This window comes from Falco peregrinus, chromosome 7 (genome assembly GCF_023634155.1).
Source record: "Falco peregrinus isolate bFalPer1 chromosome 7, bFalPer1.pri, whole genome shotgun sequence".
NCBI lineage: Eukaryota > Metazoa > Chordata > Aves > Falconiformes > Falconidae > Falco > Falco peregrinus.
In genome coordinates this window covers 78359908-78378100 of record NC_073727.1, presented here as the reverse complement: position 1 = coordinate 78378100, position 18193 = coordinate 78359908, and the positions used below count along the sequence as shown (strand labels likewise).

Genomic DNA, 18193 nt, shown 5'->3' with positions numbered 1-18193 from the left:
TTTGCAATATCTTCCCATACCTGCCCTACACAGTTATGTTGTAGATGAGTAAAGATTTTAAGATGTACTTTTGGTTCTAAGCATGGAAAGGGAGATTTGGTCTTTAATTTAACTGTTTTTAGTTTTACAGTTAACTGTTTTACTGTATTTTCAACATAAATCATGCTCTGCTTTTGATTTATAATATGAAACACACTGATATTTTTTTCTAAAATACTTCAGATTTTTTTATCTTTAAAGTCTTTCTTGTTGTTATACAGCAACAAGACGTAATGGTTCTAAATTAGCATTTTCTTTGGGTGTTGTTCATCAGAACTTATTTTCTGTTATTTGTCTTTCTGCAACAAGACAAATATTCTTCTACAACAAAACAATTGTAATAGTATTCTCACAAGTCCAATTTATGTGGCACATTGTCACAAAAGAGCACCTAAGAAAATGCAGAGTGGCTATAGAAACCTACTAATATGCTTTAGAATCTCCTTGCAGGAGCTAGAACAATGTACTATTAAAACTCCAAATACATATGCAATATGTGTTTTTAAAGAAAACTTTATAAATATGCAAATTTAAGATAAACAAATACAGAATAAAATGCACTAAGAAACTGATATGTAGACAAAGGTTTATTTACACCATACAACATTTTAAATATTTTATACACAGCTGCAGCAGAGAAAGCTACTCTGAGCTTTCCAGAGAAAACTGCAATAATAAAGATGTGAAATATATTATTCATATAAAAGTGAGATTATTACTTTATTGCATTTAAAGCAATGAAGAATGTAGCTCAACAGACATTCATTTAATGACAAAAACTTTGCTTTTATATTATAAAGTAAAAAGTGTAGTAATGGCCAAACAGACTGTTATAAACTTTAAAAACTGCATAAATATATACATTGTGCTTCATGGTGAAGTTTTTTGAAAACTAAACCAAATGAAGCTGTTACAACATGAATTGTTGCTTGAGGTTTATCTATAAAGATTACCTTACAAATCCATTCCACGGGTACTTACAACACACGATGGTAAGAATTGTACACCTGGTTCTCCACTAGCCGCACTAGTGGGAATATACTGTACGAAAAAAACCACTGACATTTGGCACAGGAAGAGCCTGACATAAAGTAGTCACAATGTTCAGACAGGAGCGTCAGGATTCCCAAAGTCTCTTTATTGTCAGTGCAATTAATTAGTTTTTGTTTTGTTCAGTTTGTTTTTGTTAAACTTCTGTTTGAAAGTCACCTTCTTGCACATCTAAAGGCAAGTTCAGACACTTCTCCCATTCTGCTGGTCTGAGTTCTAAAGCATCTTTTGCCTCTGTGTCTAATACATTTATTGTTGTATAGTGTTGGTAGTCACCGGAGGTTTTGAAACTGTCCCATGGAGCCTTGCTCGGTGCTGAGTTCTCCTGAAGACCAAAGAAAGAAGAATTAAACCCAAGGATGAAATAATGTCTTTTCAGTTTGTAAGGCTGATTGCTGACGTGCTCTCATGAGACACAGAAGCCAGAGAGGGGAGATGGCTTTGCAGGGAGCCAGGCTGGCAGGTGTTCAGCGCTGTTGTGACTCTTTCTCTGTGAACAATCAACACTTTGGCAGGCTCCTCACCTGAGCCGCCAGCTAAGCCCTTTCTTTCACAAGAACCAACGTACATGAGGAATGGCCAAGTGATCCAGTACCAATAGCCATCTTTTTAATAGTGGTTGTGTAGAAAGGTGGGAGAAAAGAAGGGAAGGTAATTGAGAAGAGCTTGCTGCCTGAAATATGGAGTGGTTTGAAACAGGGATTGCCAGTCAGATTTTAAACTGGGGCAAGTGCATGACAGAACCACAGAAACCTAGTCCTTGAAAGTGCTGTGAGAGCCCATCTTGCTTTACAGGCTGATGAGCTCATGTATATTAGGATTAACAGGCTGAAAGCTGCTTATTTACTACCGATTTTTTTTTTTTTTTAATGCCAAGTTTTCTAGGGTAGAAGGCAATAGGGACTAAGACTGATTTAATTCATGGTTTGTGCTGTAACATGTTGTATGGGACTCGGTTGCCAAAACTTCACATTTTTGCAACATTTTAGATACTTTTGGATTTTCTGCCTGATCTCCTATCAGCCTTCATGAGAGGTGCAGGTCTCCTTTGAGTCCTGCGTCACCACTGCTTGTACCATGCTCTAGACTAAGACACCTGGGGCTGTCTAAAATAGCCTAAGATGCCTATATTTAGGTACCTGGATCACTCTCTGACTATCTTACAGATACGCCATTCCTCTAGGCAGCTTTTATTAGCAGACTTTTCAAAAACACAGTGCCGATGCAAAACAGAGTAAACGCAACTCGTCCACTGAGATTCCCTTTGAGATTTTGAATTAATTTAAGCTTTATGTGGAGAGCAAATCTCAAATAGGGAGGCAAACACAGACTTTACATGTCAGGAAATCTCAGAAGGGGGAGTGAGCAAGAACTGGGTGCAAAATAACACATATCACAGCTAAAGGTTCATCAAAGAATCAGGGCCAGGGCCAAATTTCTGATGGATTAGGATGATGTGATGTAAATCCATTGGCCTCGCATCTGCTTAATACCTCTTCATGTCTGAGAGTAGCTCTTCTGAAAAAGTTATAGAATACAATGATTCTAGCTCAGTTCCATTTAATATACATTTTTTATATTATAAGATTATATAAAAATTGTTACTAATCATAATATTACTGCTAACAAATATGTCACACTAAATTAGGCATTTTAATTAGGTAGAATCAACTATTTCCTTGCTCTCATTATCAGATATAGTCAGGGTGTTATGCATGTGCGTATGAGTGTGTGTGTATAGATTTGAATTATGATGATAGCGGAGTCAATTCAGGATGATTTAATTTTTGCTTTTCCCATGGTAAATATTTATAAACCTATTATGGAAAAGACATGGCATTAAAGAGAACCTGTGCACTTTCTGGACCATCTCACATATAGGTGAATTTAGCTGGACTTGTTTGTAGTAACTAATTTTATATCTGCTTGCCTAGCTAGAGGAAAAGCCCTATTGGCCAGACTATATCAGTAAGCTGCTTTCTCTACGTGAAGTCCCTTGGACTTGGTAGGCACACACAGATTTGAAATGTACTCCCTGAAGTTCAATTACTTGTCATCTGTAATGTCAGTGAGTTAGTTATGGTCTAGTTGTAAAAACTAATGAATCTCTTAATAGGTTGGATTACTGAAAATATCTGTTGTTCTAATTTCTGAGGCTATCTAGAGGTAGCACAGAGAGAGGTCTTCTTGGGAAATACACTGAATTCAAAAGACTCTTGTTTCACTCTTGTTGTTAAGGACCCATCATATTTTAAATATCTAAGAAGGAAAACTTACCATACTGCCTGATTTTGGTACATCCCGAAATCTGTCCAGTGTCTGAAATTTCTGATTTAACTCTTGAAACAATTCCATGTGCCTCTTTCTTGTATGCATGACCTTCTGCAAAATGGAACATAATTGCTTATATTTATAATTGAATCTAGGCTTTTTTTAAGAGAAGCATTATTTTCTCCAACATAATAAAGTAAATTGAATTTGGCAGGGCCATCTTTTCCCTATAGACTCAACCAACAGAAGTGAAATTGCACTGAGCCTTCTTTCTGCTCTGTTTAATGTTCTTCCTGTGTACAAGAGACTGTTTTTACCCCACATTTATTGAGTTGCTGAAATTAAGGGACACTGGTTTTGTGCTAGCCTAGAAGTATTTTGAAAGTGATGGCAGTTTCCTAGAAGGATACTTCTCTTGCACATTAGGAATATTTTCTAGAATTTCTGTTTTCAGCACAGATGATAATATTTTAATTTCTATAGGAAAGCAACAGCAGTTTATAATAGTCCCTACTGGAATCATTTTTATGAGAACACTGAACTCAGAAATCTTGGCCCAAAATGGAAAAGCCCCAAATGTGATGACTTTCTAATTACAAATCTTTTTGTCATTCAGATCATTATAAAATGCAGTTGAAATAGTGTTCATATTAACAAAAGTAGGCACATTTTTTCAATTTTACTTGCTTCCTTATTTCGTGGACTGGGCAGTTGGAACCCACCCTCCCTCTAGCCCATGCACAGGGTACTTTTCCACACAAAATAATTGTACGGCATTCCTGTGCAAGAGGCGGGGATGCCAAACAAGCCCCCACAGCTGGAGCAGTGCTCAGCCATGTATCTGCCTTGGCAGTACATGGAGAGTGAAGCCTGTTCTCAAGCCTGGGCCATCAAGCCCAACATCTGAGTTATTTCTGAACAAAAGTTCACTCTCAGCTATGGACTCAGACTGACCTCTGGAGCAAAGCTGAAGGCTCTTACTGTTTAACCAAATTCATGGTTATATGGCCTGAGGACAGGGAACAGGAGGGATGGAGGAAGCTTCGCCTCAGTTCAACAGCAGATGGGCTCAGCTTGGCTTTTCCTAAGCTTTCATAACTGCTTGAACTTGAGTAACAGCCAGGGCAGCAGCCAATCGTGTTGATAGGAAAGGTGCAGGACACCAGCCTCTATGCATGTTCACTAATCGTCAAACCTGATTTTCCCTGGTGTTGTACCTGACAAACCCTGCGAACTTACATACGCAGTGCCGGAGTGTGACCCTTCCCAGCAAGTAATCCTTCTGCCAAGTTTGGATGAGTACCTTTTAAAATCGAGTAGCAGTGCCTGACCCTCAAATAACACTTTACCAATGCCAGTTTTAACTTTTATCTTTCATTTGCCTTCTGTGATTATAAATCTCATGAAATGTGGCTGCTTTCTTGGCCATGCATTTCTACCGCTATGTTGTAATAAGCATATTATCCTCACTATAGCTACATCGTACCATGAGAACTTGTTTCACTTCTGAGAACAGGAAATTGGCAACATTATTCACAAAAGAGACATGAGATACAGCAAGCAATTAAAGACCTATTAATGTAACATGAGTTGTGGGGTGAATAGGGAAACAATTTTGCAGGATTTGGTGAGGAACTCCTTGCAAAACGTAATTTAACTAGAGATAGGTGATCTAAATTTATGGGGGCAGTTTCACTTAATTGACTTCCTATGGATTCTTTTAAGCTACTGCTGTTACGGTAGACAGGAATATGTAGCAAATCTGATATACATAGAATTTAAAAAAGTAAGGTTCTGTCTTAAAGACTATTACTGGCTGAAATAAGGAGACATGCTCACAGGATAAAACAAATTTGGTGGTTTAAAATACTGGCTCTAAAATCAGGAAATAACATATGACTGTGAAACAAGTATCTCCAGTTGGAAAAATTTTAATAGGAGGCTAGGAAATAGAGCGAATGTTACTTTCTGATATTTTTCTGAATCATGTACCCAATAATTCGTTAAATAGCAAATATGAATAATTCAAATGTCTTAGTTCATTACATTGTTCCTGAGGAGAAGCAGGTGGGAGGAGAAATTAAACACTTGCATTGGGAAGTCTGCCAGAAAAAAAGGCTTTACATATTATTCTTAATAGCAGAATGACTGGTATGCATATGTACCTATGGACCTTTTGGTTGCTTTGTGTTTTCCTGGCTTCCATTCCATAGTTCCTACCCAGTGACACCTGCTCCTCCCCAATGCTTATACAGAATGGTCTTAATGGAAGGTGCAATAACTTAAATTTCCAACTTTTTGGGGGGAAGAAAAGAAAAACTTTTCTAGAGTTCTTTTAAATTCCCTGTTAGAAAACACCATCTTGTCTCCTTCCTAGAAAAACTATGCTCTGTTGCATAACTCTTTCTCCTTTATGAGAAAGTAACACACAAAGTATTTGTGGGAGTTTAATCTGTTTTCTCTATTAAACGGGCAATGTTGAAAACATAGCCTTATCTATCTTACAGATATATAAGCTTTACGAATACAGAGCTGGAGATCTTGACCGATATATACTAGGATGGTTGTTGCAGCATCAGGACCTCAACAGGATGGCAAAAGGCTTCTCATGCTTCCCTTTGACAACACACTTTCTTTAGCTGCGGCTGGGGATTTGCCCATTAATGCTGCATCCCCCCAGAAGAACCTGAATTGGCGACCAGGCTACAGACACACATCTTGTGGTCTTTAACTCTTATGCCCTACAACCTAGAAGTGGTCAAACTGCACTTACACCCTTTCCACATTTCTACCTCTACTCACAAGTAATATCAAGTGTGTGTTTTGAAAAGACTAAGCTTCACTCTGATGAGCATCTGCTCTCAGAAGAGGATTCAGAGTGTGGATGGCTATCATCAACATGGGAAGGACTTCAAACATAACTCTGTATCCTGCTCCCTTTTTAATTTATGACAGGGTTTTAGCTGGACTCTAGCTCAAGCACGAATATTCTCATGAAGATTTGTGGTCAATCTTATGAATAGCATTAATGATGATAACAATAACAATAATAATAATAATGATGTAATTCAGTTTGCCCTGGAGATTTTCGGTGTTGTCACAGGTAAAAATGTTCTCTCTCAAGTACTGTATGAAACAGCTAAGTGAAAAGAACAGATGGGGGAATGCCTTCCCAGCCCTATAATGGAAACATGCTGTGTTTTCAAGATGTTATAGGTGTGATCAGTTGCCAGATTTAGGAATGGGAAAGGATCTTTCCCTGCAGGCATATTTTTTTTCACCTTTTTCTTCAAGAGGTGCCTTCAGGTTAGTAAAAGGATTATTTTAAACTTCTGTGTGAGTTTGCAGTGTTATAATGAATAGCTATTGAACATGAAATTCTGAAAGAATACAGCTCCAGCAATTATTGATCAATTTAGCATTATTGCTGGTAAGAGTCTACTGCACTGTGGAAAGAAAAGACAACATTCTGGTATTCACACTGGTCCTGTGTACCCTTGCTCTCCCTCGTGGGTGGAGCACAAGAAGAGCCAGAGATGACCTGAATCCTGGCGAGCAAGGTAATGAGACACTTTTCTGAATTATTTGGCATAAATGTTATCACCAGAGCAGATCCAATGAATCCCTTATAGAAAGGGGAGAGTGGGTTGGATGGCTGGGGAAATCCAGGAGTCAGACCCTCTCATAGAATTTAAAGGTAACTGTGATCTTGAATCCTAAAATGCATGTCAATACTGTTTAACTCTCCGGTATGTTTTTGTAAGTGTCAGTGCACACCTATTATAAAGTCCTCTTGGGAATTTCCAGAGCATCTGTATTTCTGTTCAACATAATTAGAATGAATTTTATTTGATCTGACAGCTAACTATTAGTGCTGAACCTTCATTAAAAAGCTACCTGTCCAGCTTTAGGGAAAAACAGAACATAATAACTGGGGGTGGAGGGCACTTAGCTGGGGTTACCACAGCCAGCAGCAGCTTGGATCCAAAATGCCCAGACCTATATGGATACCAGACTGCATGAATGAGCCTAAATTAATCCTTGGTAACAGCAAGAAAAGAGCCGTAAAGCATGTTGACAATTTTAACAAACTCCAAAGTTTGACTGCATTAGTCAGTGTTTTGCAAAATCTAATAGTGGACAGTATGTTATGTAGCAGAAATATTTTCTGCCTACAGACTAACCCAGCATGTTACGGTTTGTCTCCTTTTTTCTACATAAAGGGATAATTTAAGAATGTAATGGTAAACTATTTAAAAAGTGAAAAGAAGACACAGGTAGCCCAGTTTTTGAGATCCTCCTCTCTAACCAGCTTAAGATCTATGATAAGGGCTGGTCAGTTTAGATGTCATCCTTTTCTCTTTCCCTTTCCTTCAACTGGAGGCATATATATATCTGTATGTATATATAGATATATATAACACTACCCAACACAGTCAGAGGACTGTTATTATTTACAGCCCATTGCGAAGACTCTTAAAAGTACACTTGTATTTCTACATATATTGATGATAACAGGGACAGAGTATTTTATGGTGAGTACAGTCATAGTCTGCTTGCGTTCACGCTACGCAGCAGCTGTCTTTGAGTTTCATCTGTGACCCTTGGAAAAAAAATTGCTTGTCTTGTCTTGTGTTTCTTTGTTTTTACTTCAAATTGTCAATATTAAGGTGAGTGTTGCACTGCAGCCTACTAGCACAGTCTCTGGTTTGGTGTTTGGTTGTTTGTTTTTTGGTTGTTTGTTTTTTTTAACTATGGAACTTTGGCTTGACAGCAGTTAGGTCAAACATGTCCAAAACCATTCTCTGGCACCATCTAGAATGGAATGTTCTCTATGAGTGCTACTAAATTCTCTTAGTTCCCAAAATAAGAAGTCTACAACCAGATTGCTTGCTGTGAATGGTACCTACATTGCGCCGGTTCCCTAAAGACATTTTGGAAAGTGTTTGGAGAGACAAGGGTGGTCCAGAATAAAACAGCAAAGATCATTCTAAAAATTCATCCATATAAAAACTGGCATTTTGTTACCCATGAATAATCCCCTAAATGTTTAATTTGGTAAGATAGGCATAGCCTGAGGGTTTGTCTTGTATGGATATAGAGAGATACGTGTGAGAGCCTGAGAGTGTAGTGACTGCTGGGAGACTGTTAAAAGGAAAAGGATGGAGGGAGCCAAGCTTGACAGTCTTATCCATACCGTGTATTTAGCATTTCTTATCCTCAGAACCATATCCATAGTGTTTGTTATCCTCAAACTGTGGAAGGACGTTGTCTCAGAGAGTGCCAGCTGGCACAGACAAAGCAAAGAAAGTGTTAAAACATTTAAGTAGTATGGCCAATCACTCTCACCTGACTTCACCTCCAGGCTTTATTCTATTTTGCAGTTAAGCTGTGTTGAGGTATCAGAATATCAGTGTTTTGGCCACACAACACTTTCTCAACTCCCTTCATCAGGATGCCTTGCTGAGCAAAGGAATCTGGGTGGCTATGTGAACATTTTATGGCTTCTTTTATTTTGCTTTACCTCAGCCGACCAGCCATGCTATGTGTAAGAACACAGGAAATCCCACAGGCTTAATCAGAGGACCCGTAAAACAGGGAGGTGAGATGGGGTTAGTCTTGAGTCAGTATTTCTAAAGCACAGCAGCAACTGGCACAATATCGTTGCCATTCTCACTTCCTCAGCAGTCACTCCCAATGGCCCCATCTTTCCCTTTTTATGAACAACTATATTTTCCTGCATTATAATCATACTTCTAAAACCATTAGGCTATGGAGCTACAATGCTGCAAGCAAAAAAAGAAAAATGTGTAAGCATCTTAAATAAACTATGTGAGTCAAAAGAAAATATGGAATGGGCAGCCTCATCCTTGAGAGCAGGATGTGCACCACATTGCTGGTGTTTGTTTGGTGTTGAATTATGCTCTCCTGAGCGATAGGAAGAATGTTTCAGCATCTGTTGCCACAGATACTAAAGAGAACGTTCTCATCGTGGATGGCATGATATTCCTACCTTTCAATAGAGTAAAATTCAGAATACTTTTTTCACTATAATTATAAAACTTCTGTTCATATTTCTTGAATTTGATTTTAGAATTGCTTGCTCATCAGAATTTTGCTGTTGATTCCTGTTTTCCTTCTTCCTTTCTACACATTTATCCTAAAGCATATTTAGGGTAATTTTTCATTTTATTTTCCTTAAAATTACTGTGTGAATTTTTAGTGCATTATGTTACATGATGACTTAAAGTAACTATAGTCTCTGGGCAGAAATGACATAAGAGATTAAGGCATGATGCTAAACTAACTACCAAGAAATCACAATCAGACACGGAAGGTCAGTATTTCAGCAAACACGTCACCAAAGCAAACCCTTCTATCATTGCAAGGCTTCTATGACCACTGCTATGGCTGCATTTTGCAAGTTCTGCCTCTTTTTTTACTATGAACTAGAAGCTGAAATCTGAAAGTGCCTGTTTTGTGCTTATAGCCCAAATAATAATAATAGCAATTAAAAATTACCCTGTCTGTTTGCCTGTGCAAACAAAAGCTTTTTATGTCATGGTTGATATATACTGATCACTCGATGTCAAAGTTTAGCCCAAGATCTGTAGGTTCCGTGCAAATGATTGTTCAACTTGTCTGGAGACACACATAATGAATTATATCAAACTATTAATATGCATAAACAGACAACCAATGCAAAAAACCCCAATCCATAAATGGTTAACATCCCCTTGAAAACTAACTGCTGTATTGCTTCTGGTAGAAAGAAAAAAATCCTCGAATAAACAGAACTCTAAGAGATTTAATTATACTGACTGTGATAGAACAAAATGGTCATTAACTAACACCACCAAACTTTCTCACTCAACAGGGTCTAAGTCTGAAATTGTGGATATCCAACCTAAAGCACCTTACATGAACTTGATTTTTTATACAGTATGTGATTCATAAGCTTTGACAACTGCAGCACTTCATTGTTTCAAACTTGACACATTCATAATCACTATTTGGATGTGAAACTCATATGCTAGTAAATTAGAATTGAAGAAAGAGAGATAGAACAAATGATTGAGAATCTCTTGAACAAAGCAACTTTCTGCAATGATGTGGCCTGTCCTACAAGTGTCACACTTTTTCAATAGATAGCCAGGGAAAATAAAAGAAAAGAAAATAAATTAAAAAATCCCAGATGAAAATGAAGAGGCAGAGAATTTAAAAACTGAAACCATGATTGTTAATATTGCAATATGATAGCTTGATTTCAGAATATTTTACAAACAAGTTGCACCAAAGTAGTTCTAATGAATTGCTCATCATGTTCTGTACAGTATCAATTGAACAACCCTATGACATCTACTATGTTGGAAAACTAAAATCTGCTAAAATGGACACTCCACATTTACTTTTAGGAAAATACTTTCAATGATCAGGAATAATTCAGTAAAACTTACTTCAAAGTCAAGGTCCGAATAACGTGATTTTCTTCTCTATTAAGCAGTAAAAAAGAAAGAAAAAAGAGGTTGCATTAACAAGGGGACTATTCACCAAATCATGCTAATGAGTCTAAATAACATTCTTTTTTCCTGTCAGATATATATTAGGTATTCTGTAAGAGGTTGTAGATTTTATCTTGATAATTTAAGATTATATGCATGACTTTGCATACAGTTTATTAGACCAGTATCATATTCTTTTATCTGAAATAAACCACACTGCATTTCACCGGGATGCATAATGTGCATGTTATTTGCATGCAATTGAACCTGTTGGTGTATAAAATAAATCTGTTTCTATACTTTCTGCAGTATTTGTCAATTATCATAATACTTAGAGCTTCTTTACACAGATATCTATACATATCTATGATTTAGACTTTTATAGGTAGAAATTGATTCTTTCTTACATCAGGCTTACATTGGTACAACTCCATTGATTTTAATGGAATAATTGGTAGCAAAATCAAGCCGAAGCCATCTATGCTTTCCATAGCTTCAGCTTGTTTGTTTGCAATGACAATCTGGATGAAGAAAGCAATGATTTTGTTTTACACTTATGAAAAATCTGATTCAAAGCGTCTGATATAAAGCAAGAATGATTTACTAGCGAAGTAATCACTTGTATACAATGCAACAGAATATGATTGCTTAGACATATCACAAATAATTTAGCACAGATTTTTTTACAGATTCTAAAAGAAACTGATTATAAAGTCAAATTATATCAGAAAGAAGTGGAGATATTATAAAGAAGAGATTAAAATATCTTTTTTTTTTCTCCTAAGGTTGGCAATTGAACGGCTTGTAATAGACTAAAGAGGTGTAGAAAGAAGAAGCGAGGTTGCAAGAGCTGAAAAGAGTGCAAAGAACATGTGAACGGGAAGAAAGACATTCCTCTTCAAAAAGGAGAGTAAAAGGAAGGGAAAATTACCCCCCAAAAAGAAAAGGCTTGCTGCTACAATTTAACTGTTTTTTGTGGTAGGAAAAGATGGCTTTAAGTCATGGTGAAGGAACCTTTTCAAATTGCACCTGATTTCTGCAGCGAGATACAGATCAAACTTGTTAAGTCAGGATGAATAATGTTACTGACTTCATTAGGCACTGATTTTATTTGGTTTAACAAACATGCAGGTTTCAGTAAGCTATTTTGTTTTCTTGCAATTGAAAGAAATAATTTTACAAGTCTTTTAGGTGTAGAAAGCGGAAAATGTTTGGTGTCTGAGCTCTTGATAATACCACTTTCTGACATGCTTATGGTTTTGTAGTAAAATTTTGATGCTCCAATCCACAATAATATGAAGACTGTCACTGTAGTATTGTCAACACATTGGTGCCTAAAGAGCTGGGAGGCAGTATAAAAGAACAGGTTATAATACAATTAAAACAACCAACAACAAGCTTTGGAGAAGCTATCTTTCATCAGCAAGGCTTGGCTTAATGTAGCACACTTTAAACAGAGTATTTAAAAATAAACAATTCTGCAAAAATAAGTATCATGAAAACATGGAAACAACAAGAGGTAAGAAAAATATGAGGATGTAATGCCCAAATTCTTAAAAGCAAATTCTTACTTCTCACTCATATTATGAGGGCCACGGTACAAGTGTACCTTTGACATAGGCCTTCATCGTTACACAGTAAATCAGCACCTGAAGAAATCTACATATTTTTAACGAGGGATCTATTTTTAAGGTACAATTAGAGCATATCTACCACTGTAGAGGCTCAGTGGTTACAAAAGAAGAAATATGTACAGCAGATAATGAGGTGAAGTTTACAGGACTAGCTTTGAAAAATGCTTGAAAAAGCTATTTTTAAGCTACAGTTCAGTAATAAATCTGATGTCATTGAACAGCCTGACTGAGAAGGAAAATTTACTAAGAAATGTGTAGTTTGCTGGATACTGTGATGTATAAAATTGGAGCTTTCGTATTTTGCCTTAAGTCTGCTTGAGCACAGTGAAAATATTCCTGGTGTAACTGGGTTATTAGGTTTTGCAGCCAGACAACTCTACCACTGTTTAGATGGTAAAAAGACATATCTAACAGACTGCAATATATCTAACTCAGCTATTGTCAGAAAGACGTAACTATTGCAATTTTTCTGTTCGATCACACCAAACAGGTCATACTACAGGTTTACCTTAGGATTTTTTCTAGGGCTCAATAAGAATCTACCACAAACACATCTATTTTAAATTTATGCAGTAAAAAAACATCTGCTCTGTGCTTGTGCTTCACTTTTCCGTGGCTGCATATGGTGAAATACTGCACAAGTGCTGTCAGAATCTAGTCTCCTAAAACACAAAACGTACGCAACTGTCACAAAGATCCAAAGAGTATCGGGGTTTCTGAAAGTTTCTGTGAGTTTCTGAAAAACAAAGTATGCTGATCATGAAAGTGATTCTACAGTATTGTCACTGACACCACTAGGTACAGGATCAGGTCCTTCTGGCTACTGCATCACTACCTTGAAATGACTGCAGTGTTATTTTCCGAGAGAGGGAACATATGCAGAAGCACAAAGTCATTGTGAATCTCATAAGGATGGAAGAGTTTCCCTTTGGTCCCAACTGGAAGTTGTCATTTTACTAAATTCTTCTCATAGTTTTTGTATGATATACAAGCCTAAACCATGCAAATAATCACTTTATACATTTTTTCTTATATGAAGTTTGTTATGTCTCTTCAGGCTGAGAAAAATGGGGGTTTCCACACATACCTAAGTGGTTTCAGAAATGAGTCATCTGGTATAATTTAAATTAGCAAAAGCCAGCAGCTGAATGAAGTTGAGTAAGGGCAAAAACAAAATCTCACACATCAAATGAGCTGCTGAACTGGTCACACCAGTATGTTCCTTTTCAAAAAGCTGATCCTGTTCCCCACCACTAAAACTGAAAATGATTTTAGCTGACATAAAAATTAAACTGGATGCTGGTGTTTTTTTCAAGGATTAGTTCGAGATCCACTTGAGTATTAACGTTAGTAGATATAAATAACAAATACCTGTAAAGGATAATATCTATGACTTGCTTCATTTTAGTATTTTGTAATTGACCATGTTCTGCAGTGATGGTTCAGGAATGATAGAGAGAAGGGCAAGTATAAAGTGACATTTCTGCTACAATACCCTCCCTAGTTCTTCAGCAGTCCAGGAATTTCCTTGGGAGGACCTTACTCTGTTGAGCTTAGTAATATTTTTTACATCATTCCATTAGTCTAATCATGTTTTATAATTATTCTTAATTTTGACATCTAAAATGTGCTGGGGTAGTGAATTCCACAATTTAAATATGCATAACATGACAAAGGAAATTATGTTGTTTATCCCTTTGCCATTTCACTTGATGCTCCTGTTTTTTATACTATAGGAAATATGAATAATCGTTCCCTAGTCACTACTTAGTCATCTGTTCTTCAAGCTGAAGAGCCCTAAATATTGGGGACCTGCAAGGGTAACTAATAAAGAGACTGCCTAAAAAACTGAGGACACATGCAATTATCCAGCGGCAGAGGGTTAACTGGTGTAATTCTGAAAAAAATGAGGGGTGTGGGTAAGTAGTGAACTGCAACACATACACAACTGCAAGTGCTATGAAAGAAAGGTCACGTCTCCAAGTGGGCAAGGGTGGAAACAGCCCTTTCGGAACAACTCCAGTGACAGTTCTGCATCGGCACCCTGCTCTAACAGGAGCCAACTCATTTCTGTAAACCAGGGAAATTTCAGAGGTGGGCAGCAAATGGTACTTTTAAAGAGTTAATAACACTGGATCAAGAAGAAAGGATAAGAGTGATACAGCTTGTTTAGACGTTTGCTCTGGAAAAGGCAAACACAGAAGATTGTTGAGAAACCCTAGAAGGATATAAACACTGATAAACAAAGCTGGTGCAAGAAAAATCTGAAAAGTTGTAATTCTGAAAAAAAAAAAAAGGAAAAAAAAAAGAACATTTCAGAAATGGTGTTGGGAATAAAGAAAGTTTATGTAACTATGCAATAATCTGTTAAAGAAAACAGTGGAGATCCTTCAGTCTTGAAAGTGAAGTTTGACTATGTATTAGAGAAATGTACTGCAGAAAATGTTCTTGCATTGATAGAAGAGATGACCTGACAAGATTTTTTCTGTCTCTGATTTCTACAGCTGTTTGATCTTAATTGATAAAACCCATTTTGTGAAGATATCCACCCCCCACTCTTCATGCCAGGACCAAAGTGAAGCTCTGAAAAGAGGTTTGCAGCAGTAATTTATTTAAAATCAATTTTACTTTGTGCTGATCATGTATAGCTCCTCTGTGTAATTCCAAGCAACTTTAAACTCTGCTCACTGAGGGACAAAAATAGAATACTGAATAATAATTTCCATACACCACCATGCACTAATCTGCCGGTACCAGGAAAGAGCTGCTCTCACTCAATGACTAAAAAAATCCCTCTCCATCTCTGTAAAATGGCAAATGCCGGGTTTTCTCCTTATTCTAGTCTGTATTAGAGCACTACCTGATTAATTACATTAGATACTCCTGAATATACATTGCGTTGTGCAAAGTATAATTAAAACCAGAGATACTATATTATGGTGAGGGCTAAAACCATGCTTCCATTAATATAAAGCCTTATTATCAGCAGTTTATAATTTCACTCTGAGATTAGATTTAACATGCAAGATCTTAGCCTGGGGAGGATTTTTTCCCAGAACAAAATTAAGGGAAAAATATTTTTGGCCCTCAGAGATATAAAAGTGAAATGTGGATAGACAGTTTTGATGTAAAATGCCTTTTGTCTGTATATAACTGAAAAAACCCCTTAGTTTCTGAAGTGGAGATTACGTTGGCTATTAGTTCGTAACATGAGGTTAAATTTTAATGAAAAAAATGAATTAACTCTTTAATATGGAATTTTAAATCTTTTAAATATGCTAGCAAATTTAGCACATCAACACACAGCACAAACATAGCTTCAGTGATCTCAGTTTAAAACTTCTGGCAAATTATTCCGTTTTGCTGCTCCCTTTTTTGATAGGTTAAACTGCATATGTATTTACTCAATCAACCAAAATTACTTGCTTTGTGTTTCTGAAGACTTTGGGGGGAAATGTAGCATTTCTTAAATAGGCAAACAACTGAAAATATGATTCTTAAGGCTCCTATATAGCTATGATAGCTGCTTATAATATAAAGACTGAAATATATGCTACACTTCATAATACTGACTAAAATTTTGGTTCTTTACCTATTCAGTTACCAGATACAACTCTGCCTGATTCTACCCCCACTCCTGTATAGTAACCTGAAAATAAACTGCATCAATTTCTGAAGTCAGACGAATCTGAGACCTACTCCCTCAAATGAAGGGAAGAGAAGGTTGTTATAGGACCAGACTTCATTTTGCTGAGAGTCACAAAATTGGCAAGAGCTGCCTCCACAGCTTAGTGAAGAATGAAATGAGGAATGGGAGGAATAGAAATCTGAGATACAGAATGCCTGAAAATAAATGCAATGTGGAAACATGATAAAGAGGAAATTGCTGTGGTGCTCGTCTCTATTTTTGTTCTCTCTCTCTTTTTTTACTTCTCATATCATAAATCAAAATGACTTCACACCATCTTGCTTTTGTTCTTCCTGATGCTCTGGTACTTTATTGACCAGATCGACTCTTTTAACTGCATATTTCTTCTCTCCTTTCCTGTTCTATTTTTATTTTGGACCTTGTTCCTTCCCCGATACTTTTATTTCATTCTTCCTAATACTTTCATTTTAAGCTTCTTCTCCATTTCTGCCATCTTTTTTTTATCTTTGATTTTTTTTGGCACGTCTGTCTGTCTTCTCTCTCTTCTTTATCAGTACCTTTACTTCTTCTTTACACTTCACTGTCTCTAACATACCCCTTTATTTTCTCAGCTGTAACAGTATTTATTTCCTGAAGTCCCCCACCAACAATTTGGCCAAGGACCTCTGGAGTTTACTATCTTTGAATGTATTAAGAGCTCTCATGAATGAATACAGAAGGATTATTTTGGTCATGAAATCAACTTCCAATCTAAGAGCTTTATGTCTTACTCCACATAAAGATCCCAGAGCAGCAACTGATTAAAGAAAGAAGAGAGGAGACTGGAAAAAGAATTCCACTCCTTTACATGGCAAACAATTTGGGAAATAATTTTCTTCCCATTCTTTTAAAGCAGATGCTCTTTCTTCCCTTTAATACATGTTTCTAGGGCCTGTCTTTCCATGTCCTTCCTCTTATAATAGTTAAGTCTTTGACTCCTTCCAAATGTTTTTCATTTCTGTTCACATTACATTATCTGTAGTTCCCTTGAAAGAACCTATCATTCTCTTTCCACAAAGGCAACGATGTAAGTGTCCTTGCATAGTCAGGCAGCAGGTATACACTCCCCTTTGCATTTTTTTTTTTTCTGCACAATAAAAATAAATAAATTACTTGGAGATACATTGCACAGATCAGCTTCTTCCTCTGCATTTAAACCTCCTGACCTTTCCCTGCATCTAAGTGGCTGGGAATGCACTACTTCACTTCAAAGTAATTTCATTTTAATGAGCACATCACTGAGTGTACATTTTCAAACCAAAAAACATTCCAAAAGAGTGTATTGAGAGTGCTTTCTTCATTAAAATCAAAACACTTTGAACTGAAAGAGCACACTCCAAGCCACTTTGATGCCAAGGTAGCAAAGCCAGTTTTAATCCACACATATAATGGATGTGCAGGAGATTAGCCAGATGTTCATTTACTCCTCCTAAGAAACTCTGTGATGTACTAATATTCCTGTCTGTGCTTATAATTGCATAAGTACTGATGGGTACGTGCAACTAATAAAAAAAAATAATTACTGATTTACACATTAGGAATCTGCAGATCCTTACATTTTTACTTATCTGAGCAATACTTAAATGTAAATATTATGGCATTCTTAGAGTATCTTTAGAAAACTTAAATTATTCCATATATAATAAGGTATTTGATTGTTCCCAACTAAGCATTTTGTTTTAGTAAAAAATATGTAGATATAAAAACTAGAAAAAAGTTTTAGAATAAAATTTGTATAAAAGCGAGGAAAAAAGTTTTAGAATAAAATTTGTGACACTGTAGGATTCATATGACTAAGTTTAGGTCATTAACATTTTTGATGTTTTTGTCTGAACTACTCTTTCTGGCTTCCTCTATGGCACCTGAAAAGAGACACCTGCACTGAAGGCATGTGATTTACTTAATCCTGGAGCAGATGTCTGAAAGTGGCCTAAAAGTGCCTATTTCTGTCCACTGACTCTAAAGGTGAGCCAAAATTTGAAAAGGTCTTTTTCCATAATAGAAGGGGA

General features: G+C 36.6%; 1 protein-coding gene across 5 annotated transcripts in view; it reads right to left on the bottom strand.

Moving 5' to 3' along the window:
* Positions 1-613: 613 nt before the first annotated feature.
* The window catches only part of ADGRB3 (adhesion G protein-coupled receptor B3), a 466094-nt gene continuing 448514 nt past the window's right edge, over positions 614-18193 (bottom strand). For 3 of the 5 annotated variants that reach the window (XM_055811098.1, XM_055811096.1, XM_055811099.1), the window contains 3 exons: positions 10818-10853; positions 3367-3471; positions 614-1414 (listed from right to left, as the gene is read on the bottom strand). In XM_055811098.1, coding sequence (XP_055667073.1) covers positions 1226-1414; positions 3367-3471; positions 10818-10853 — 330 coding nt within the window. In that variant the 3' untranslated portion in view covers positions 614-1225. Of the gene's footprint in view, positions 2608-3366; positions 3472-10817; positions 10854-18193 lie in introns of all 5 variants that reach the window. The other 2 variants (XM_055811100.1, XM_055811097.1) reach the window with 2 other exon arrangements.